At 33.6% G+C, this 26,774-nt stretch overlaps 1 protein-coding gene across 3 annotated transcripts; it reads right to left on the bottom strand.

Moving 5' to 3' along the window:
* Positions 1-19,684: 19,684 nt before the first annotated feature.
* LOC139886586 (protein MEI2-like 2) lies at positions 19,685-26,456 on the bottom strand. Of its 3 annotated transcripts, none has more exons than XM_071870438.1 (13): positions 26,234-26,456; positions 24,997-25,039; positions 24,743-24,889; positions 24,231-24,652; positions 23,437-23,595; positions 23,226-23,342; positions 22,898-23,049; positions 22,351-22,442; positions 21,320-22,259; positions 21,154-21,238; positions 20,992-21,060; positions 20,683-20,862; positions 19,685-20,234 (listed from the first exon to the last, which is right to left on the bottom strand). In XM_071870438.1, exons 2-13 carry the CDS (start codon positions 25,025-25,027, stop codon positions 20,121-20,123), a joined length of 2,508 nt encoding a protein of 835 aa, XP_071726539.1. In that variant the 5' UTR covers positions 25,028-25,039; positions 26,234-26,456; the 3' UTR covers positions 19,685-20,120. The 3 variants fall into 3 exon arrangements, with proteins under 3 accessions (XP_071726539.1, XP_071726537.1, XP_071726540.1); XM_071870436.1 differs by having other exon boundaries at positions 24,997-25,036; XM_071870439.1 differs by having other exon boundaries at positions 21,320-22,256; positions 24,997-25,036; positions 26,234-26,455.
* Positions 26,457-26,774: the final 318 nt, after the last annotated feature.

Genomic DNA, 26,774 nt, shown 5'->3' with positions numbered 1-26,774 from the left:
ATTATTAAACTGCTAGATGCAGGTTTAATTTATCCAATTTCCGATAGTCCATGGGTAAGCCCAGTTCAATGCGTACCTAAGAAGGGTGGCATGACTGTCATTACAAATGAGAAAAATGAGCTTATTCCTACTAGGACTATAACAGGATGGCGTGTGTGTATTGATTATAGAAAATTAAATGACGCCACCAGAAAAGATCACTTTCCCTTACCTTTCATAGATCAAATGTTGAAAAGATTAGCCGGAAATAGTTACTATTGTTTTCTAGATGGATTTTCCGGATATTTTCAAATTCCAATAGCACCCGAAGACCAAGAGAAAACCATATTCACGTGCCCTTATGGTACTTTTGCTTACAAACGCATGCCATTTGGACTTTGTAACGCCCCTGCAACCTTTCAAAGGTGTATGATGGCGATTTTTCACGACATGATAGAAGAATGCATGGAAGTTTTCATCGATGACTTTTCAGTCTTCGGTGATACATTTAAATCATGTCTAGTTAATCTGGAACGAATGCTAATTAGATGCGAACAATCAAATCTAGTACTTAATTGGGAGAAATGCCATTTCATGGTTAAAGAAGGCATCGTTCTTGGACATAAAATTTCAAAAGAAGGAATTGAAGTGGAGAGAGCTAAAGTAGATGTAATTGCTAAACTTCCACATCCCACCAATGTTAGAGGAGTTAGGAGTTTTCTAGGGCATGCCGGTTTTTACCGACGTTTCATAAAAGATTTTTCAAAAATTGCCACTCCTATGAATAAACTCCTAGAAAAGGATGCTCCATTCATCTTTTCAGATGAGTGTATCAAATCTTTTAATATTCTTAAAGAGAAACTCACTAATGCGCCGATCATGATAACACCATATTGGAATCTACCATTTGAACTAATGTGCGATGCAAGTGATTTTGCAATGGGAGCCGTTTTAGGACAAAGGATTGAAAAACGATTTCAACCTATATATTATGCTAGTAAGACGTTACAAGGAGCACAAACGAACTATACAACTACTGAAAAAGAAGTCCTTGCTATTGTCTTTGCTTTTGACAAATTTCGTTCATATCTCGTTCTATCAAAAACGATAGTCTATACCGACCATTCTGCTCTTAGATACATATTTTCAAAACAAGATGCTAAACCAAGATTAATCCGTTGGATCTTACTCTTACAAGAGTTTGATATTGAAATCCGAGATAAAAGAGGAGCAGAAAATCTCGCCGCTGATCATCTTTCTCGTCTTGAAAATCCTGAGTTAGAAGTTCTAAATGAATCGGCAATACAAGACAACTTTCCTGATGAATATCTATTGAAGATAGATTATAATGAAATCCCATGGTTTGCAGACTATGCAAACTACTTAGTTTGTGGATTCCTTGAAAAAGGATTATCGTACCAAAGAAGAAAGAAATTCTTCAGTGATATAAAACACTATTTCTGGGAAGATCCACATCTGTTTAAAAGTTGTCCCGATGGAATAATACGCCGATGTGTATTTGGAGATGAAGCTAGTAAAATTTTAAACCATTGTCACACAGGACCAACAGGAGGGCATTATGGGCCTCAACTAACAGCAAGAAAAGTTTATGATGCTGGATTCTATTGGCCTACAATTTACAAAGACGCACACTTTCTTTGCAAATCCTGTGATGCATGTCAAAGGGCCGGAAAAATAAGTCAACGTGATGAAATGCCACAAAATGTCATCCAAGTATGTGAAGTATTTGACATTTGGGGTATTGACTTTATGGGTCCATTTCCAAAATCTCATAATAATCTATATATACTCGTAGCCATTAATTATGTATCTAAATGGGCGGAAGCACAAGCTCTCCCAACTAACGATGCACGAGTTGTAGTCAACTTTTTAAAACGTCTTTTTGCAAGGTTTGGAACACCGAAAGCTTTAATAAGTGATCGGGGTACTCATTTCTGTAATAATCAACTTGAGAAAGTTCTTAAAAGATATGGAGTAACTCATAAAATCTCCACCGCATATCATCCACAAACAAGTGGACAAGTTGAAAATACCAACCGAGCTTTAAAACGTATTCTAGAGAAAACCGTAGGATCAAATCCGAAGGAATGGTCCATTAAATTGGAGGATGCACTCTGGGCTTTTAGAACAGCCTACAAAACTCCAATTGGAACCACACCTTTTAGACTTGTTTATGGAAAAGCATGTCATCTTCCAGTAGAAATTGAACACAAAGCATTTTGGACTTTGAAAACATGTAATCTTGATTTACATGAAGCCGGACGTCTACGATTAAGTCAACTAAACGAATTAGAAGAATTAAGACATGAAGCATACGAAAATTTGTTAATCTATAAAGAAAGAACGAAGAAATGGCATGATAAAAGAATCAGAAGTTCAAAAGAATTTAAAGAAGGAGACAGAGTTCTTCTTTTCAATTCACGATTCAAGCTATTTCCTGGAAAATTGAAATCAAGATGGTCTGGACCATTCATAGTCAAAAGAGTTTTACCATACGGAACGATAGAATTAATAAATTCAAATGGGATTGAATTTAAAGTTAATGGTCACAGAGTTAAACATTACATACATGGTCCGATGGAAGTCGACAACGAAGTTAATCACAATTTCGACACCACAGCTAACTAAGTATGGGGAGAATCAAGTCTTTAAAGGATAATATGTATTTCTGTTAGAGTTAGATTGTCTGTTTTCGTGTAGTTCTCGAAAATGGAACCCAAATGGTCTTTCCCTAGCAGACCCTAAAGAACTAGTCTTCTCCCCCCATTCTGAATTTTTATTTTTTTTAGGTTTTTACGAAATGAAGACTGCCTGTGAACTAAACCATGGTCTAATGCTACACGCTTTGATCACTAAACGTAATAATGACATACTACCGAGTGAAATAGTATCAGTAATCAGAGAAAGAATGGACGGAGTTAGAAAAGAATCCAGATGCGAAGATAATAAGTTACAATTTGGTAAAGGAAAATCAAAATCCGCAGCGAAAAGAAGAGCACGACACCTAGAAAGATGTCACAAATGCGGAAAATGGTCACATGGAGGTAAATGTTCAAATAATCAAACCTATTCAAATACCGAATTTGTTACTTTATGCAGAGACGGACCGTTCATATGTTTAGAAGAAAAGACACTGAATGCTCGAGGTTACGCCTATGTAGCCATGGAAAATCAATTAAACCGACTATCTTATGAATGGGATAGATCATATAACTAAGAAATCTATCTCACAGGTATGTCTGTACAGTTTTTATTTTTATTTTTATTTTTAACCTTTTGATAATAAACGCTAAATTGTTCGCTAAAAAGTATTAAATTGGTATTGAATAAAATTAGGTTTGGCGACCGAAATTATTGATATCATTCAAAAATTTATTACATCACTGCGAAATTTAATGTTTATTCTTAAGGTATAAATATCTTTAATCAATCAACCCAAAATATTTCAAAAATTCGTCATGAGTTAAATTAGGTCTTAGAACCGAAATTACTTTACCGAAAAGAGGGGCGCATATTTTTGATAATATTTGATTGATTAAAGTGGGATAAAAAGACAAAAAGATTTTTAATTTTATTTTTACCATGTTTTTAAAAATTAATATTTAAATCTTAAATTAATATTGTAAACTTTGTAAAAACAATATATTTAAAATTGTAAATATTTGAAAAATTAATATAAGTTTGATATGAATTTATAATATGAAATTTTAAATTAAGATTGGTGTGAACTTTTAATTTTTAAAATATGAATTTTTAATTTTATGCATTTCAAATTTTAAGTTTGGTGTGAATTTTTAATATTAATTTTGAATTTTATATTTAAGTTGTGTGAATTTAAAAACAAAAATTTACTTTATCTCATTAAGTTAAGAATATGATTTTTAAAATTCATCGTAAGTTGAAGACTAGGTCTTTGAACCGAAATTGCTTTACCCGAGGGAGGGACGAGAACTTTTATTATCATTATTTTTAATCTTATTGAATTAGAGTATGCCAAAAACATTGAAAAAACCCAAAAATCTTAGCTTTTAAAACAATCGCTACAAAAAGACAAATTTTAAAATTTTGTCGAGGGACGGACTAGGACATCGATCCGAAACGACCTCGTCCTAAATAACAAGGGAAACAAAATTTTAAAATTAAGTACTTAATTGTTTCATAAGTTAATGATTATAAAAAAAATATATATATATATATATATCAAACTCCGCGACTCGCGGAGTTTGAAGGGTATTTCACCGCGAGTCGCGGAGGGACCAAAACCCAGAAAAAAAAATAAAACGTAAAAACAGATCAGTTCACTCCCCACAAAAACACACTACGAAAAATAACAGCGAAAAAACCCCGAAAAACCCGAAAATTACACCCCAAAATCACAATTTTTAACCGTTAATCACCAAATCTTTTGCTAAAATCATGTTGAGAAGGATGCTATCTAAGAATTACTCAAGAAAAACGGTAAATTTCTACACCTAAACACCATTTAATCCGAAATTTGGTGTTCTTGAGTCATTTTTTTCCCAATTTGATTTTGATGTTTTTTAGTGTAATTAAGCTTAAATTGTTTATGTATTATGCTTGTATAACCTAGATTGATGCTGTTTAACATGATTAGAAGCCTTAAACTTCAAATTTTGAATAATCTAGGGTTTGTGTTCTTGAGCAAATTTGGGGCTTTTTGATATAAACAGGTTATGGCCGATTTTTGTCATGAATTGTTGCTAAATTGAGTAGTGTAACATGTTTAGGTAGTTAAATGATCCAAACTTTGAGCCTAAACATGATTTTGAGAATTAAAGTGGACTTTTTCAAGTCTAAAATTCATGAATTAGATTTTTGAAAGATAATGTCATTTGAGACTTGTTTAATTGCTAGTAATGATTATTTTGACATGTTATTTGAGTTGAATGCTTATGAACTTGGCGAACATTTTCATATATGCTTATTTGAAAAAGTGTAGATTTGATACAAATGTGAAAATGAGCTTAAGTTTGATATAAATTGATAATGTCATTGTAATTATTTTAATTGATGATTTTGCTGACACTAATGCATATTTGGATGCACAAAAATTGTGTTTGATGTGTTTTGCAGAATGAAAGGGGTGAATCTTCATCCCAAGCCCGCAATGCTCCTGCTGAGAATTTGGAACAACAGGAGGTGGATAACTACTACAAGCAGGATATACCTCATCCAGTCATAACCTTTTCCGATATGCACTTGGAAGAGTTGCACCCGAACCTGAGATTTGACAGACTTTGGATAGATTATCCAAAATATCAAAGGGGTTTGCATACTCTTCATTCTAAGGTTGTTGAGGTACCGAGGGTCATAGAATGGGGACCCTTAGAAGCTGTAGAATTGGTCGGGCCAATTAGGGAATTACTTGTACAAAGGTATGGTAATTCTTCTTTTAATGACTGGGTACATTTATTCACCATGCGTAGACCTGTATATAAAGTATGGTGTGAAGAATTGTTATGTAGTATAGAGTTGAATGATCGGGTAGCTAGTTTAACCGATAGTTCTTTTATTAGATTTTTGTTAGGCGGTTCGATGCGCCACATGTCTTTACTGGACATGGCTCAGGCTTTACGTATATATACGCCTGAGGAGTTAGCGTCTACCGATTGTAGAGGATTGATACTAAACGGTAGAAAGATAGATGAAAATTTTGATACACACGGTGTGTGGAGTCAAATGACAAGCCATCACCGTTTCAAAGGGGGAAATTACTCTTATTTGGATATAGATAGAGCCGAATTAAGAGTGATACATAGGTTTTTAGCTAATTCGATTACACAAAGGGGTAAGAACAAGGAAAAAGTAAATGAACAGGATTTGTTTTACCATATGTGTATTCGAGACCCACAAAGCGCTGTAAGTATACCATATTGTGTGGGTTATTATTTATCAGCTATGGTTCGGGGGATGCGACCGCATAGCATAATAGGAGGTGGTATTTTTATTACTTTGATTGGTGAATATCTCGGTGTGGATATAAGTCGGGGGGGATTATTAGTAGAAGAACCAGAACCCCGCGATACTATAGGTTTAAATGTATACCATGGTGCGAAAGTTTTGAAGAGGCGAAATAACGCCGCAGTACGATACCATGGTAGACATCCACAGGTGGAGAGAAACCAACAACAAGGTAATGTAGGAGGGGGGAATGAGATGCAAGAAATGCAAAGGTTTATAGCTTCTCAGGAATACGAAAATGCTAGACAGAGAGCATTTGAAGATTGACAAGTTCATCAGAACCAAATCATAGCTCATTGCCAACATATAGGTAGAAACTATATTCCTACACCGAAATCCATCTTCCCTCCTTGGTCTATAGAGATGCAGCCACCATATCCTACGTATGACCCTGCCGAAGCATTCTATAGCACCTATGGTTATGCCTGGAACCCCTATTGGTACCAATATCATCCTTAGTTTACTTATTATTTTTTTTTTTGTAATTTGTAATTATTGATACGTTTAATACTTTTGTTAATATTGTAATCATTTTTATAATTCTCTAACTTTTATTCTTAGATTTTAATAATTTTTGAATGTGGGGTAATATACCAAACTTCAAAAATATGTATATATGTTTGCAGTTTATCTTATGTATACAACAGGGTAAAACAACGCATTTTCAAAGACTGGCATTAAGTTCAGCAAAAGCAACTAATTTTGACGACAAGATGCAAAATATATGTGAAATAACAACAAGACGGAATGAACAAATGATGTGCACCATTTATCATTCAGCAAACAAACGCCAATATATTTGGAAACTTTGGTAAAAATTTAATCATTTTCACACAAATCTCCCTCAATAATTTAAATTGTTACTGATTTCTTGCAAATGAGGGCATTGCAAGATCTTAAGTGTGGGAAGGGGTTAAATTCTTTCGGATTTTAAAATTTTTTATCTTAAACACTTGGTTACCATTAAAAATACTAGTAAAGCAGTAGTTGTATTAGAATCTAGTGCTCTCTGATAAAAAAGAACAGCCCTAGTCTTATATACTGACTACCCAATTCTAGTAAAATTTTTCAAAATTTTCAATTAAATGAATTCAAAATCATGTTTATACATATTTATGAACGATAAAACTAGGTTTTAACACCGAAATTATTGTTACCTCAAAAAGGACATAAATTGAGAAACAAACCAAAATGTTAAAATTCATTTAAAATGGAATAGAGGACGATAAAAAGGAAAATAAAAGCCAAGTGTGGGAAAATTTACCAAGTTATCTTAAACATATGTCACATATATCTGTAACAAATAACTGAAAATACTTTTGCTTTGGACTAAACTAATCTGTTTTACCCGATAAAAGAAAAGAAGAGATGGATCTACACGATGAATCAATTCCATCATTAAAAGGAAGTAAAGTCTTCCGAAAAAGACACGCGCTTCTTGATTTAGGTCATGAAGTTGTCGTCCAGACCAGCTGTAGGTTGACGAAAAATCTAGAAAAGTCATCACTAAAATCAGCAGGAAATCCACGGACCTCAGCATTAAACAGGGTCGCCATGTGGTCAGATTTATCCTAACCATGAGAAGGATTTATCTTGTAAAATGGGGGGGGGGCACCATGCAAATTAGCTGGATAAGACTAATGAATCAGATCCCCAGAAAGGATAATCTCCTTAAAGATTAAAAATCAGCTTTTAAGACTGATATTACTCAATCCTAGAGATTGACCTTAAAGATTGAGAATTCAAACTCGTGGAATTCAATGATATCTAAACTCGAGCTTGAACGAGAAAATATTTTGATCAAAATTATAAACCGATTTGTTTTCTGAAAACCCTATTTTCAATGCGTTCATTACCATTGAACGTAAAATCCTAGGAATTCACCTGGAATTCATTAGGTCACCTGAACTAAATCGGGTGTCAACCGTAAGAACGGTGGTTGCATAGCATGGTCAAAGACAGGACCTTGTGCCATACCGAAAAATTATAAGGGTGAGCTTTACTATTGCTCCTACCAAGGATAGTAATTGCGTCCGACACGTTATAGACCATAATTAAAAGCATGCCAGGGGACATTGCCTTAACAGTTGCTTGTTCAACGCTTTCCTTTCAACCGGACGGTAGTTTACCGAAAGGTAATATACGGGACAAGTAAACTGGACGTGTTGCTTTCCAAATACAAGGTTAGCAAGTGGGTGACACAAAACCGCAAGTTTTGAGCTAAAATTTTCAAATCTGAAACCCACCAAACCCACAAAAATATTTTGCAAACACCGGTAAAGGGTTATCCCGGAAAACTTATCTAGGGTAAAAACTAGATTTAATTTTCAAAAGATCAAATGTTTTCATAAAGATCCAATTTCCTTAATGGATCTAAATTTTTATAGTCATGTGGGACTGTAAACCATATCGTTACTACCATTGTTTATACCACCGTATAGAAATCACTGATGTACAAAGTGTGAAGAATAAAGAAGTGATTCTAGTATTTCAAGACGATATTGCTTGAGGACAAGCAACGCTCAAGTGTGGGAATATTTGATAATGCTAAAAACGAACATATATTTCAAAGCATTATTCCTCAAGAAAGACAAGCTTTTAGTTGCAATTGTTCTATTTACAAGTGATATTCGTTTAAATAATAAAAGGTGAAGACAAAAGACAGATTCGACGAATTGAAGACGCAAACGACCAAAAAGCTCAAAAGTACAAAAGACAATCAAAGAGGTTCCAATTATTGATAAGAAACGTCTCGAAATTACAAGAGTACAAGATTCAAAACGCAAAGTACAAAATATAAAATTGTACGCAAGGACGTTCGAAAATCCGGAACCGGGACCAGAGTCAACTCTCAACGCTCGACGCAACGGACTAAAAATTACAAGTTAACTAAGTATATAAATATAATATAATATATAATTAATTATATTAATTATATATATATTATATATATATTATAAACCGTCGGTAAACAAAGAGCCAAACTCCTCTGAGCTGTAAAAGTAACCTCCGCGACTCGCGGAGTTTGAAGAGGATTTCACCGCGAGTCGCGGAGCCCCAAATTTCGACTTTTCCTATAAAAGCAACCGAATTCTGATCACAATTCATCAATCTTTTTTTCTCCTCATTCATACGATATATATATATATATATATAATTTATATTTTAATTTTAATTTTAATTATAATTCTAATAATAAGGGTATGTTAGCGAATATTGTAAGGGTGTAAGTCGAAATTTTGTCCGTGTAACGCTACGCTATTTTTAATCATTGTAAGTTATGTTCAACCTTTTTATATTAATGTCTCGTAGCTAAGTTATTATTATGCTTATTTAAAACGAAGTAATCATGATGTTGGACTAATTACTAAAATTGGGTAATTGGGCTTTGTACCATAATTGGGGTTTGGACAAAAGAACGACACTTGTGGAAATTAGACTATGGGCTATTAATGGGCTTTATATTTGTTTAACTAAATGATAGTTTGTTAATGTTAATATAAAGATTTACAATTGGGCGTCCCTATAAATTACCATATACACTCGATCGGACACGATGGGCGGGGTATTTATATGTACGAATAATCGTTCATTTAACCGGACACGGGAATGGATTAATAGCCACTAGAATAATTAAAACAGGGGTGAAATTACATTCAAGGGTAATTGGTGTAATTGTTAACAAAGTAGTAAAACCTTGGTTTACACGCAGTCGATAACCTGGTGTATTCATTAAACAAAGTATTAAAACCTTGTTACAATTCGAATCCCCAATTAGTTGGAATATTTAACTTCGGGTATAATAATAATTTGACGAGGACACTCGCACTTTATATTTATGACTGATGGACTGTTATGGACAAAAACCAGACGGACATATTAAATAATCCAGGACAAAGGACAATTAACCCATAGGCATAAAACTAAAATCAACACGTCAAACATCATGATTACGGAAGTTTAAATAAGCATAATTCTTTTATTTCATATTTAATTTCCTTTATTTATATTTAATTGCACTTCTAATTATCGCACTTTTATTTATTGTTATTTAATTGCACTTTTAATTATCGTACTTTTTAATTATCGCAATTTTATTATATCGCACTTTTATTATTCGCAATTTCATTATCGTTATTTACTTTACGCTTAAAATTAAGTCTTGTATTTATTTATTATTTTACATTTGGTTTTAACTGCGACTAAAGTTTTAAAATCGACAAACCGGTCATTAAACGGTAAAAACCCCCCTTTATAATAACAATATTACTTATATATATATTTGTATTTTTATAAAAGTAAACTAATATAGCGTTAAGCTTTGTTTAAAGATTTCCCTGTGGAACGAACCGGACTTACTAAAAACTACACTACTGTACGATTAGGTACACTGCCTATAAGTGTTGTAGCAAGGTTTAAGTATATCCATTCTATAAATAAATAAATATCTTGTGTAAAATTGTATCGTATTTAATAGTTTTTCCTAGTAAAATATAAACTATTTCGTATACCTTAGCTTTGACATCACATACCTTGACAAGTTTGTCATTGTTTTCATTGATGACATACTTATTTACTCAAAGAATGACCAAGAACACGGTGAACATTTGAGAAAGGTGTTAGAAGTATTGAGGAAGGAAGAATTGTACGCTAAGTTTTCAAAGTGTGCATTTTGGTTGGAAGAAGTTCAATTCCTCGGTCACATAGTGAACAAAGAAGGTATTAAGGTGGATCCGGCAAAGATAGAAACTGTTGAAAAGTAGGAAACCCCGAAAACTCCGAAACACATACGCCAGTTTTTAGGACTAGCTGGTTACTACAGAAGGTTCATCCAAGACTTTTCCAGAATAGCAAAACCCTTGACTGCATTAACGCATAAAGGGAAGAAATTTGAATGGAATGATGAACAAGAGAAAGCGTTTCAGTTATTGAAGAAAAAGCTAACTACGGCACCTATATTGTCATTGCCTGAAGGGAATGATGATTTTGTGATTTATTGTGACGCATCAAAGCAAGGTCTCGGTTGTGTATTAATGCAACGAACGAAGGTGATTGCTTATGCGTCTAGACAATTGAAGATTCACGAGCAAAATTATACGACGCATGATTTGGAATTAGGCGCAGTTGTTTTTGCATTAAAGACTTGGAGGCACTACTTATATGGGGTCAAAAGTATTATATATACCGACCACAAAAGTCTTCAACACATATTTAATCAGAAACAACTGAATATGAGGCAGCGTAGGTGGATTGAATTGTTGAATGATTACGACTTTGAGATTCGTTACCACCCGGGAAAGGCAAATGTGGTAGCCGATGCCTTGAGCAGGAAGGACAGAGAACCCATTCGAGTAAAATCTATGAATATAATGATTCATAATAACCTTACTACTCAAATAAAGGAGGCGCAACAAGGAGTTTTAAAAGAGGGAAATTTAAAGGATGAAATACCCAAGGGATCGGAGAAGCATCTTAATATTCGGGAAGAGGGAACCCGGTATAGGGCTGAAAGGATTTGGGTACCAAAATTTGGAGATATGAGAGAAATGGTACTTGGAGAAGCTCATAAAACCAGATACTCAATACATCCTGGAACGGGGAAGATGTACAAGGATCTCAAGAAATATTTTTGGTGGCCGGGTATGAAAGCCGATGTTGCTAAATACGTAGGAGAATGTTTGACGTGTTCTAAGGTCAAAGCTGAGCATCAGAAACCATCAGGTCTACTTCAACAACCCGAAATCCCGGAATGGAAATGGGAAAACATTACCATGGATTTCATCACTAAATTGCCAAGGACTGCAAGTGGTTTTGATACTATTTGGGTAATAGTTGATCGTCTCACCAAATCAGCACACTTCCTACCAATAAGAGAAGATGACAAGATGGAGAAGTTAGCACGACTGTATTTGAAGGAAGTCATCTCCAGACATGGAATACCAATCTCTATTATCTCTGATAGGGATGGCAGATTTATTTCAAGATTCTGGCAGACATTACAGCAAGCATTAGGAACTCGTCTAGACATGAGTACTGCCTATCATCCACAAACTGATGGGCAGAGCGAAAGGACGATACAAACGCTTGAAGACATGCTACGAGCATGTGTTATTGATTTCGAAAACAGTTGGGATCGACATCTACCGTTAGCAGAATTTTCCTACAACAACAGCTACCATTCAAGCATTGAGATGGCGCCGTTTGAAGCACTTTATGGTAGAAAGTGCAGGTCTCCGATTTATTGGAGTGAAGTGGGGGATAGACAGATTACGGGTCCGGAGATTATACAAGAAACTACCGAGAAGATCATCCAAATTCAACAACGGTTGAAAACCGCCCAAAGTCGACAAAAGAGCTACGCTGATATTAAAAGAAAAGATATAGAATTTGAAATTGGAGAGATGGTCATGCTTAAAGTTGCACCTTGGAAAGGCGTTGTTCGATTTGGTAAACGAGGGAAATTAAATCCAAGGTATATTGGACCATTCAAGATTATTGATCGTGTCGAACCAGTAGCTTACCGACTTGAGTTACCTCAACAACTCGCGGCTGTACATAACACTTTCCACGTCTCGAATTTGAAGAAATGTTTTGCTAAAGAAGATCTCACTATTCCGTTAGATGAAATCCAAATCAACAAAAAACTTCAATTCATCGAAGAACCCGTCGAAATAATGGATCGTGAGGTTAAAAGACTTAAGCAAAATAAGATACCAATTGTTAAGGTTCGATGGAATGCTCGTAGAGGACCCGAGTTCACCTGGGAGCATGAAGATCAGATGAAGGAGAAATACCCGCATCTATTTCCAGAAGATTCGTCAACACCTTCAACAGCTTAAAATTTCGGGACGAAATTTATTTAACGGGTAGGTACTGTAGTGACCCGAACTTTTCCATGTTTATATATATTAATTGAGATTTATATTTACATGATTAAATGTTTCCAACATGTTAAGCAATCAAACTTGTTAAGACTTGATTAATTGAAATATGTTTCATATAGACAATTGACCACCCAAGTTGACCGGTGATTCACGAACGTTAAAACTTGTAAAAACTATATGATGACATATATATGGATATATATATAGTTAACATGATACTATGATAAGTAAACAAATCATTAAGTATATTAACAATGAACTACATATGTAAAAACAAGACTACTAACATAATGATTTTTAAACGAGACATATATGTAACGATTATCGTTGTAAAGACATTTAATGTATATATATCATATTAAGAGATATTCATACATGATAATATCATGATAATATAATAATTTAAAATCTCATTTGATATTATAAACATTGGGTTAACAACATTTAACAAGATCGTTAACCTAAAGGTTTCAAAACAACACTTACATGTAACGACTAACGATGACTTAACGACTCAGTTAAAATGTATATATATGTAGTGTTTTAATATGTATTTATACACTTTTGAAAGACTTCAATACACTTATCAAAATACTTCTACTTAACAAAAATGCTTACAATTACATCCTCGTTCAGTTTCATCAACAATTCTACTCGTATGCACCCGTATTCGTACTCGTACAATACACAGCTTTTAGATGTATGTACTATTGGTATATACACTCCAATGATCAGCTCTTAGAAGCCCATGTGAGTCACCTAACACATGTGAGAACCATCATTTGGCAACTAGCATGAAATATCTCATAAAATTACAAAAATATGAGTAATCATTCATGACTTATTTACATGAAAACAAAATTACATATCCTTTATATCTAATCCATACACCAACGACCAAAAACACCTAAAAACACTTTCATTCTTCAATTTTCTTTATCTAATTGATCTCTCTCAAGTTCTAAGTGTTCTTCATAAATTCTACAAGTTCTAGTTACATAAAATCAAGAATACTTTCAAGTTTGCTAGCTCACTTCCAATCTTGTAAGGTGATCATCCAACCTCAAGAAATCTTTGTTTCTTACAGTAGGTTATCATTATAATACAAGGTAATAATCATATTCAAACTTCGGTTCAATTTCTATAACTATAACAATCTTATTTCAAGTGATGATCTTACTTGAACTTGTTTTCGTGTCATGATTCTGCTTCAAGAACTTCGAGCCATCCAAGGATCCGTTGAAGCTAGATCCATTTTTCTCTTTTCCAGTAGGTTTATCCAAGGAACTTAAGGTAGTAATGATGTTCATCACATCATTCAATTCATACATATAAAGCTATCTTATTCGAAGGTTTAAACTTGTAATCACTAGAACATAGTTTAGTAATTCTAAACTTGTTCGCAAACAAAAGTTAATCCTTCTAACTTGACTTTTAAAATCAACTAAACACATGTTCTATATCTATATGATATGCTAACTTAATGATTTAAAACCTGGAAACACGAAAAACGCCGTAAAACCGGATTTACGCCGTCGTAGTAACACCGCGGGCTGTTTTGGGTTAGTTAATTAAAAACTATGATAAACTTTGATTTAAAAGTTGTTATTCTGAGAAAATGATTTTTATTATGAACATAAAACTATATCCAAAAATTATGGTTAAACTCAAAGTGGAAGTATGTTTTCTAAAATGGTCATCTAGACGTCGTTCTTTCGACTGAAATGACTACCTTTACAAAAACGACTTGTAACTTATTTTTCCGACTATAAACCTATAATTTGTCTGTTTAGATTCATAAAATAGAGTTCAATATGAAACCATAGCAATTTGATTCACTCAAAACGGATTTAAAATGAAGAAGTTATGGGTAAAACAAGATTGGATAATTTTTCTCATTTTAGCTACGTGAAAATTGGTAACAAATCTATTCCATCCATAACTTAATCAACTTGTATTGTATATTATGTAATCTTGAGATACCATAGACACGTATACAATGTTTCGACCTATCATGTCGACACATCTATATATATTTCGGAACAACCATAGACACTCTATATGTGAATGTTGGAGTTAGCTATACAGGGTTGAGGTTGATTCCAAAATATATATAGTTTGAGTTGTGATCAATACTGAGATACGTATACACTGGGTCGTGGATTGATTCAAGATAATATTTATCGATTTATTTATGTACATCTAACTGTGGACAACTAGTTGTAGGTTACTAACGAGGACAGCTGACTTAATAAACTTAAAACATCAAAATATATTAAAAGTGTTGTAAATATAATTTTGAACATACTTTGATATATATGTATATATTGTTATAGGTTCGTGAATCAACCAGTGGCCAAGTCTTACTTCCCGACGAAGTAAAAATCTGTGAAAGTGAGTTATAGTCCCACTTTTAAAATCTAATATTTTTGGGATGAGAATACATGCAGGTTTTATAAATGATTTACAAAATAGACACAAGTACTTGAAACTACATTCTATGGTTGAATTATCGAAATCAAATATGCCCCTTTTTATTAAGTCTGGTAATCTAAGAATTAGGGAACAGACACCCTAATTGACGCGAATCCTAAAGGTAGATCTATCGGGCCCAACAAGCCCCATCCAAAGTAACGGATGCTTTAGTACTTCGAAATTTATATCATATCCGAAGGGTGTCCCGAAATGATGGGGATATTCTTATATATGCATCTTGTTAATGTCGGTTACCAGGTGTTCACCATATGAATGATTTTTATCTCTATGTATGGGATGTGTATTAAAATATGAAATCTTGTGGTCTATTATTATGATTTGATATATATAGGTTAAACCTATAACTCACCAACATTTTTGTTGACGTTTTAAGCATGTTTATTCTCAGGTGATTATTAAGAGCTTCCGTTGTCGCATACTTAAATAAGGACGAGATTTGGAGTCCATGCTTGTATGATATTGTGTAAAAACTGCATTCAAGAAACTTATTTTGTTGTAACATATTTGTATTGTAAACCATTATGTAATGGTCGTGTGTAAACAGGATATTTTAGATTATCATTATTTGATAATCTACGTAAAACTTTTTAAACCTTTATTGATGAAATAAAGGTTATGGTTTGTTTTAAAATGAATGCAGTCTTTGAAAAACGTCTCATATAGAGGTCAAAACCTTGCAACGAAATCAATTAATATGGAATGTTTTTAATCAATAAGAACGGGACATTTCAAATATGACGCGGAACACCAGTCATATCATTTTCACACCAAGCAAAACATCCATTTACTCCACGAGTAACTGCACAATCTGCTTTTTTTTATTCGCACTAATATTGAGGCCAAATTTAATCTTTTGATCGGGATAATGCCTTTACGCGTTGTAAATTTAATCATGCCATGAATGGTAGATGGAACAATTCCGAATTTACCCAACATGGATCTGCCCAACAACATATTGTAGCGAGAAGAAGTCCGCATAACATAGAAATCTAGTTGTGCTTGGCGCACTAAATTAGCATCATTTTCATCAAAAAGCTCAATGTTTAAAGACAATAGCCCTATAAGCAATGAAGATTCTCCCGCAAAACCAGTTAGCGAGGCTGCGGTGGGTTTTAAGTTTGCCTTAATACTCTCTGGCAATTGAACAAAGCATTGCTCATAAACAATGTCGACACTATTTCCATTATCAACATGAACTTTCATAATTGTGATTTCAGTCTGCGCAATTTTGCACGATATTACTATCGGCATCTCAGAGAAATCTTCGCTTTGCATTTTGGGAAAACTTATTGGCGCGAACTGCCAATTTTGAAGCATTTTTACCGATTTTCGCTTTCTTCCCCTTTTTTGAGCGTGTGCCTGCACAGCAGTATCACAGACGCTTCTATTATCGTTCAACATTTCAGCAAATAATCAAATTGCCGTAAATTTCGAACGTATTCACCTGTGAACCATCAAAACAATACACAATTAAAATTAAACAAGCAATTTTGATTGTTTGACAGCAAAAAACAAAAAATTTTAATTTTAATTTTGAACGTGTCCCACGGATGGCGCCAATTGATTAATCCTGGCTTAAAAGGTACTTAATTAAGGATTGAGTGCAATGATATTAAGATGGTGAATGGGATGTTTGATGATTGTTTTGGACTCTGATGATCGTCTTTCACTTTATCAATCAAGTGATCAACCACCCCGACCCGGTCTTGATTGTTAATTAGCATAATTCATCTTAACACAATGTAAAAGTTCCTTGGGCAAAGTCACAAGTGAAAATTACAAAGGTCTGGGCAAATGGCAGAGAATCAACAACCTATAAATGAGAGGCTCTATTTATAGTTTCCAGAATATTCGCGGTGTGCGGATTGTCTAATCATCCGCGGACTTAGCGGAAGTAATCCGCATTCTTTTATTAACGCGCCATATTACCGCTATCTTAACTTTCAGCGGATATGGAAAGTCCTTTAAATATTCTTCGCGTAACTTCTGTTTTTAGGTCTTAGCAATTAAAATATACATATACAATGCTATGTATATGATCAGAAGATGCTATTAAAAATGATAAGGGAATGATAGGATGAGATAAGATTTAACAGAAAATTTTAATGGACGTTAAGTCAAGGGACCAATCACGAATTTTTTTTACATTATAACCGAATACCTGATAAATAAGTTACTTAATGCATACAATAGAATAATTATAATAGTTGAATGCATACAATAGTATATCTGAAAGTTCCATGCTTACAATAGGAATTTAGTAAAAGTTCAATGCATTTTCAAACAATTTTTCCATAAATTTATACCTCAAAAGGTTGAAATATTCGGTTGGAGAGCAAAGCTTAAACGACTCCTGGTGCGGTCTGAACTTGATAAGCGAGGTATGGATTTAGATTCAATCTTATGTCCAATTTGCGTAGAAGAAATCGAAACAGTGGAACATGCTCTGTCAAAGTGCAAAAGAGTGGTCGAATTTTGGAAAACTTTTTTAAAATGGTGGAATTTTCCGGAGTCAGATTTCAGCTCCCTTGATCCTCTAAGCACCGACACTATCTTTAGTCCGTTCATGGGGAAAATAATATGTGAAGTGGGTTTGTTGCTATACATTATGGAAGGCGAGGAACAACAAGGTGTTTAAGAAAAAAAGAGTGGGACATTGCAAGTATCCTATCCGAGGCGCAATCATTGAGTTTAGGGTGGATCTCAAAAAAGCTCAAGAAGGCATTGTTGGAGTGGCACCAGTGGAACATCAATCCGAGATTCTATGTGGCTACGACAAATAATAGAACGGGACTAGGCTAATTAGTTTAGTTAGATTTTGAATTACAAAGTTGTTTTTTCATTTTGGTTTTTCCTTATCGTGCAGCTTGGGCTTCGTCATCTAAATTTTAAATATTCATTTTGCCCATGCTGTTGTCTTTCGTGAGGCTCTAATTTGAACATTTGTAAAGTTATATATATATATATATATATATATATATATATATATATATATATATATATATATATATATATCTTTCCTTGCTTAAAAAAAAAAAAAAAAAAAAAAAAAAAAAAAAAAAAAAAAAACTGTAACCATATTAATCGATAAAGTCGCACCGAATTATCTGAACTGAATGGATAACCACGGATTTGGTTAACACTTTTGAATTAACCGAACTTTGTGGGTCGGTTATGAAATTAATAGATACCCGCACCAAATTAACCGCACCGCACCATTTAGTATTTTATATCTATTTTATGAGCAGTTTTATGGAAAATGATCAAGTTGTTAAAACAGTAAACCTTGTATACCAATGTGTAACATTATTTTGACTAATAAGTTTGGATGGATGATGAATGAAGTTGAAAGAAATCGTGCATATTAAAATTTATGTGAACTTATGCTTTGTCTAGTAATTAATAGTTTTTTGCATTAATTTAGAGTGTAAAAACAACATTGATTTACCTTTATTTTTTGTTAAAATATGAGACAGTGACTATATTCGTATATTAAAATGTCATTTTCTGTATTATAGATACAAACTTATCCAATTAATTTTTTTTCTTCCAATAAATAGTTAATCAAATTAATCGTTTTATAATTAATCGATAACCAATTTAACCAAATTAAACGAACCACTCTTAACCGAACCCAATGGTTAAAAAATCAATTAACCACAATAATGGTTATGTCTGGTTTTGGCCCATAACCGCCAAATTAATTTAATTAAGTTCAGCCATAACCCAAAAGATTGTATTTTCATGGAAGAATGGAAAAAAAAAATTTATGGTGAATGAAAACGCTTTTAAAATTTATTTATTTTTTTCGCCCCGAAAAAAAAAATCTGGTTCCATTACTCTTCAGTCTTCACACAACCATTTTTTATTTATACCCAACTAAACATACTTATTATTATTTGAAGTTGTATAATATAGTACTATACACAATTTTCACTCTGCAACGAAATGTGAACCTACCTTTTTGCTAGTTGATACCAAATTCTGTTAATTAGTAAATCACTCAAAAGCTTTATCATATTGTCAAGCATTTTTATAATTTTTTTATTTTTTCAAGTGACAGAAACTCATTCGACAAAAAAGGTCAAAAGTCAAACTGTTAACTGCTGCATGAAATGGCTTCATAGGAAGCACTCCACTCTTTCCAATCTAGTCCAACACAAGTGGCATGTATGATACACATTCTAATGCATTAGGTACAAGTCATTACAGCACAACATTCAGCCTGTAAATTGTAATAGGACTTCTACAAGAAACATATTTTTACTCTAAAACAGAAAACCTGCTCAAGAAAAGTAAAAATAAAAACATAACCAAAAATATAACTAAGAAAAAAAAACTATTCTCAAATCCAGTTCCCATTGATTCTTAGTCAAATATTCACTAAACACAGAATCAAAAGTCAACACACATGAAAAGTCAGAACTACCTCCCAACAGTTCCACAATATACAAACTTATCGTCATCGTCATTATCATTATCAATCTCCGAAAACAAAGAAGTGAATAAAAAGAAGATCGACCGGTTTACATATTAGCAAAATGGCAATCTCCCCTGTACATATTATATCATTATTCACCTCTTTTTCAAAAGCCTTTAAATCACCGTTCCTTTTTTTTCTTCTTTTGTTTTTCCAAAATCTGCACCTCCGACATGCATTTGTCCTAATACTTTACACTATGTACGATGAAAGTCAGCAGTCTTAGGTAATAATTATTATTTAAACACTTAAAAATAAGACTGCTGATTCAACTTTTGTCAGCTATGTTTAGTTGCACCATCATCCTTTGGAGGGCTACCTGACGAGTCTCCTGAGTCCGAACCATTCGATCGATGTAATTGGACGTTTAAGCTATTTGATGACGGAGATTCCTGAAAGTGGTAAGGAGAAATTTGTAATTTAGCATTAAAAATAGAACATCAGTAAATTCAACTCAAGTCTCTTGTATAATACAATCAAATCCCATAATGGGATTATGTACTTAAAGGCCACCCAAATTTATCAAAATGTTTTTGTAGGCCACCCATATTTCGAAATGATTTTATAAGCCACCCAAAATTTACAGTTTGTCAAATATATACCAAATACGCCTAAAAAACAAATCAAGAAAATGTAAAAAAGACCCAAGTAACCATTTATTTATTAATTAAAATTATTTATATTATTACACAAGTATTTTTCATTCTTTACATTTTTCTAAATAAATTTTGGGTGTATTTGGTATATATTCAGTATCTAAAATGAGCATAATATATTACCTGAAGAAACAAATAATATTGGCTTCAATTCGGTATCTAAAATGAACATAATATATATTACCTGATCAGCGACCTCTGAACCATCTGAATGAAAAAGGATAGGGCGGCAACGCTTATCTTCATTCATCAAGCTCGAGTTTTGGAAGTGGGTCACGAGTGCCATCTTCCCTTGGATTCGAGCATAAGCCAATGAAGCAACTTTTTCACTATTGAACTTTTCCCATTTTTTCCCATTGAACGCCTAAAAAACAACCCACACAAATAAACAAATATGACTATTTAAAACATCTACAACTTCCTTGGGTGATTTGTAAATCACATATACAAAAAATTGATGTCAAATAGACAAAAGTAAACTAGAGTTGAAAACCTGGTAAAATGGGATTATGTGCGCCGGAGAAAGCATATTAATAAATGCATAGCCCACGTTGCATTTGTTCTGCATCAAAATGGAATTAATTACTTCATGTTTACTCAATCAAAAAGGATGAAAAAGAGTGCTTTAATTAGCAAGTAATGCTGAAAATAATACCTTAAAATCAATGGGCAAGTAAAGAAAATCATAAGTGCCACTATTATATTCATCAATGGCAGCAAGCAGCATCTTTGAAGTATACCTGCAGTACATAAAAGATAATCAAGATGAAATCTTGTTTCTAGTACTAAATTTTAAGGGGATGCAAAAAATCAGATCTTACTTGTTAGGAATGTTTTTAATCATCAAAGTCGTTCGGGTATCATCCCCACTTCTGATTTTATCAAGATCGAGCTGAAACTGTTTCTTGCTATCCGTTTGACTTCCACTTTGATCAAAACGCCTTGCAATTGTGGGCCCTGGTCCCGAGTAATGCCCATTTCCAAGAAACATTGGACTTATCCGGGGAGATGACAAGTTGCTAAAACTTGGAGAACTGTTTTCAACTGACCCACGAGAACCTAAAAACCCTCTTTCGATATGACCTATACTTGCACCCCCAAACGCAGGCGGGCTCATGTATAACGTTTCGGGAGACTCACGATAGCGACCGAAATGTCCTTCAAAAGGAATCCCAGATGGAGCAGATCCAACATGATGATGATGATGATGATGATGTTGATGGAGGTGTTGTGATGAACCAAGTAAAGATCCATGGCGACCCGTTATTGGAAACCCATGGGTCGTACCTGTCGGGCCCTTGGATGAGGTAAACGGGTGGGCCATGGTTGGTGACCGACCTGTGCTAGGAAACCCATGGCTAGGTCCCTTGGGTTGTTCGGAGTACGTTTTGGGACTACCCCATAAAAATTGTGGACCGGATAATGTTTCTATCCCAGAACCGGTCGAGCTCGAACCACCTAGAGAGGATACGGGTTCGTTACACGGACTAAATGTGGAGTCGGGCAGCGAATGAGATTGTTGAAATGTTTGCCCACTGTTAGAACTTCCATTGAACATATTGGGTTCGAGATGATTACGGTTAATCCTTGCATGGTCCTTACCGATTGGTGCTATTCGGGCGGGTTGGGAGTGTAAGATCGATGCCAAACCCGGTGAATTGTTACCAAAAGTAGGGCTCATTGAACCCAAGACAGGTGACTTGGTTAAACTTTGTAGAGGACTATGCTCAATTGGGCTGCTAAACTGTGGCCACACACCTGCTACGTAAATTATTTTGTAAGACGGTGAAAGAGTAAAAAAAAAAACAATTTTTTATCAAGGGAGCGAAAATTTTAACAAAAGATGTTTTACCAGGAGGAGAGTTGGCAATCGAGGGGACAACTTGAAGTCCGAAACTTCGAGTGTCATCTTGGTCAAACTCTTGAGTCAGTTGTAACATTAGGCTATATTAAAGAACAGAAAATTAAACTGTTACAATTAATAATTATCACAAAAAAAATAGGTGGCAAACAGGTATATTGGTTAGGAGGAAAAGGCTAAAAAAGGCAGCACCTTTTATGGTAAAAAAAAAAACAAGACATGTTAGTCGATGCATACAACAGTCCAGTGAATTTCAGTTTAAAGCTTCGAGCTATAAATAATCTTTCATTCTACCATCATCCAAAAAACCACCAAGTATTTAATATGGGATTTATGACAGATTCAACCCACAAATTTCCATAATTTTGTTAAGCAAGTCCCTGGTTGTGGTTTAGCCCTAAAAGCTCTATGAGCATAGTACAATAGTAATACTTAAAACATCCACTAACACTTCTATCATTTAATCATTTACTTTAATTAAATAGCACGTTGATCAAAAGGTAAGCAAGAAAAAATATTAAACGTTGTGCATACTTACTTTCGGCGGGCTCCACCAGGGCGACTAGGTTCAAGCTTTATTCGTTTCCCGGCTATATCACTCCTGTTAAGGGATCTAAGAGCTGCTTCTGCAGCTCTAACATCATAATACTCTATAAACTTGTGATGTTTTTTGTTCGGCGTCTCCCTTATCTGTTATCACAATTTCCAAAAAAAAAAAAAAAAAACAATTTCTTAGCAATCATGAATAAATGCTTCAATGATATTTGGTTACTTATGAATAAAGATCAAGCCCAATTGGTTCTTTTAACTTTAGGCTTTACAATGAGCATTCGCGTGTAAAAAAAAAAGAAAAGAAAAAGACTCACCTCTTTAACCTCGCCGTAAGCCCCAAATATTTGAAGAAGATCTTCACACGAAACAGATGGATCCAAATTAAAAACAACCAAAGTTCCTTGGTTTATATCTTTGTCTGATGGGTTATCCTAGTACATAACAAATAAACACGGACGTAATGATAAAATTAATTTAACTTCTGTGGTGAGAAAACGTAACAAAAAATGGAAAAATAAATCGAACCTTAGGAATTGAGTAGTGAATATCCAGCTTCCTTCTTCGTAGTGGCTTATTTTGTAATGCGCGCATGGCAGTTCGAGCAGCACGAATATCATAATAAGATATCATCACAAATCCCCTATGCTTACATGCTGTGTACAAAGTTCTTATATCACCATATTGCTACATAATTCCAAAAATTAGAATATATCAGTAAATAAACAATCACCAAACAAAAAGAATAACATATATCTAGAAATCTAATCCAACAGTTACAAGTTTTTCGTTGCAAATGAACTGTAGTAAACAAAAGCCAACATAAAAACCACAGTGAATAAGAACAAGAACAAGTGATTCTAGAGTCTATTGTCTAGTTTAAACTAAAGCTTCTATAATATCAACATAATCATGCACCTAACGTTCAATTAATTAGTGGAACAGGCAAATTTAATGATGCATGACCTTTTCAAATCAACATTAAGTGGTTACTTATCTTTCTCAAAACAAAAAGTACATTAAAGAAATAAGTACAGATATTCAAAATTATGTAAAATGCAAAATTAAACACTATACTTTGCTAGAGCGAGCGACTCAACAAAAAATGCAGAGTATCATGGTCAGTTATTTAAATGATGCTTACGCAATCATGCATCTATTGTTAACCATAGTCTTTCTTTTGGCATTTTCTTGTCAAAAAGGCAAACATGTTTAACTGTTCAGGCATAAATGTGTGTCTTCAATTCCGCTTATTGCCATATTTGAACATAAAATACTACAATATTTAAAAAATCCAACAAGATAGGGCTAGAATTAGCTACCTCAAACAAAGTTCTGAGTTCTGAATCCTCAACATTACTATTAATGTTACGCACGAACAAAGTTCTCGATGGATGTTCTCCATACGGGTGTTCTCCAGCAACGGTTCCCACACCATTTGCGATACTATAATGAGCCACCCCATTACCAACAACTCCATCACCCATACTCACCTTCGATATTCCCAAATTCACGTTATCGATATCGGATTCAAGTTCCATACCTCCACCGCTTCCGAAAAGATCGTACTCTTCCGACTCATCCGCACGATAGGTAAGACTATTGAGGTCAATGCGGTCAATGATACCGGCTAAAAGCTCGTCTTCATCGGGTAACATGTTCCCGATCGCATGATCTTCAAGATCTTGTAGTAAACCGTTGTCTTCTATAGATTGAAAATCGTTTTCTGTATTAGTTGGTATCACTACAATAAATGGAAAGTGTTAGCATATCTAGTTGCTAAATCAATTGCACTTTTGCATTAATTAATTTAAAATAATTGAAAAATACATACACTTTTTGTGAGCCAAAACTGGTAATGAACTCGAGAAAAGGGTAACATCACTTGAGGGATCGTTGTATGCGTCAGATCTAGTTACCGTTTCTCGGACCCCACTTCCAACAGCTTTCGAGAAGCTCATTGATGTTAGTTTTGAGGAACCTAACATGAAAAAAACTAATCATGTTCATATTGTGTTTCTATAATTGCAAGGTAAGTACATAAATAACAAACGAAACGACTCAACGAGTAGAGAATTTGAAGCCTACCAAAAGGAAAATGGTGTGAAGACTTTTGCATTGTGAAACACTGCTATCAAAAAAGTGAATCTAAGTTAGCAATAAATTTCCAGAATCAAACAAATTAAGGTTTAATATGAACAATGTATGGCGTTACATAGAAGGTTATACAAATACAAATCATCTACTTCTACTAGTTCTATAATATTACAGTAGTATCAAACTTTAACCACTTAAATTTATTGAAACTATATGCTAAAGTAAAGTGACCAAATCGTCTACGCCAAACATATAACCAACCTACTTCTTAAAGCAAAAAGGTTAGCAGCCATGATAACTCGATAAGGGGGTGATTCAAGGTGCATTTAAACTGATTATAGCAAATTAAATTAATCCATTCGAGTTTTCGAAGAGAAGTGATTATAAGTTCTAATAATTTCAGGTGAAAGAGATCAATTCTAAAAAAGATATAAGAAGTGTTGTTGTAAGGAATCGTATAAATATCGATGGCAATAATCTTTTAAGTTCAAAATGAATTGCATAAACATATAGAAAACAACACCTAAGTTTTCAATTTCTAGTGACATGAAAATTGTGAGTACTCAATGGCCATGATCCTACCAAGATACAGCCTTTTAACCTATAGTTGTATCAATCATTTACACACATTATATTTTATGTTACAGTATAATATAATATAATATATAATATAAATATAATATTATTTTATTTTATGAAACTGCAAAGGAAAAAGGAAATTAAAGCAAATAAATTAACAAAAGTCAACTCGATGCTTACAAACACAAGTAAGTAGTAACACAAGTTACCTCCAAAATCTTTGCATTTAGATGACAAAAAAAGGGGGAAACTTCGTACTGTTTATTTATTTTATTTTTTTACAGTAGTATGAAATTGATCTTTAAATTTCCATTAATAAGCAATAATTGCTTAAATTAAAAACCAAAATCACAACTAATTATATGACCCACAAAAACCCAGATATTTAATCCACAATCCATACACCGATCACAACATGCAAGGCAATTAAACCCCATAATTTCAAGATAAAAATCATAAATTTCACTAATTTAAAGTAAACCCCAATTTCCCACCCTAATAACTTCAATAAATCACAAACCCCAATTGAAAAATCGAAACCCCGGAACAAAATAATCAAAAAACCTAAATGGGGTTTACGAAATTTGTACACACAATATGTGTTTCGTATGTGTGAGAGAGAAATTGTAGGAAAAGTAAATAATGGTACCTGAAAAAAAAATGGCAAACTAAATAGAGAGCGTAGAACAGAGTAAGAGGGGGTATTTCAAGAACATGAAGAAATCAAAATCCCAATTGAATCTGTACAAGATTCGATAAAAACATCAATTCCCTGATCGAATGACACAAAGAAAACGTTAAAGTTTATTGCTTTTTAGATAGAGAAATAGTGGAGGTGAGAGAGAAGAAGTGTGTGCATATATTTATTTGTATGCATCTATATATGTGTTTTTTTAGTTTTTTTAGTTTTTTTATTTCACGGAATCTATATATACAAAGGTATGTACGTATATGTAGAGAGAGAAAGTTGTAATTGGAGAAACAAGTGAAGAAAAAACAGGGAATGATTGAAGGAGAGAGAAAGATAAGATTATTTATAAACTGAATTTAAATCTCTTTTGGTGTCCGTATTTGTTTTTCTGTATTTTATTATTATTTATTTATTATTCATTTTATTTTATAGTGGATAATAACTAGTTATCGAACCCTCGCTTCGCGCCGGGGTTCGGTTTTCAATGTATTTTATTGCT

The sequence above is a fragment of the Rutidosis leptorrhynchoides genome, chromosome 1 (assembly GCF_046630445.1).
Source record: "Rutidosis leptorrhynchoides isolate AG116_Rl617_1_P2 chromosome 1, CSIRO_AGI_Rlap_v1, whole genome shotgun sequence".
Taxonomy (NCBI): domain Eukaryota; kingdom Viridiplantae; phylum Streptophyta; class Magnoliopsida; order Asterales; family Asteraceae; genus Rutidosis; species Rutidosis leptorrhynchoides.
The sequence above is the reverse complement of the archived record's forward strand: the minus strand, read 5'-3'. Positions and strand labels throughout refer to the sequence as shown.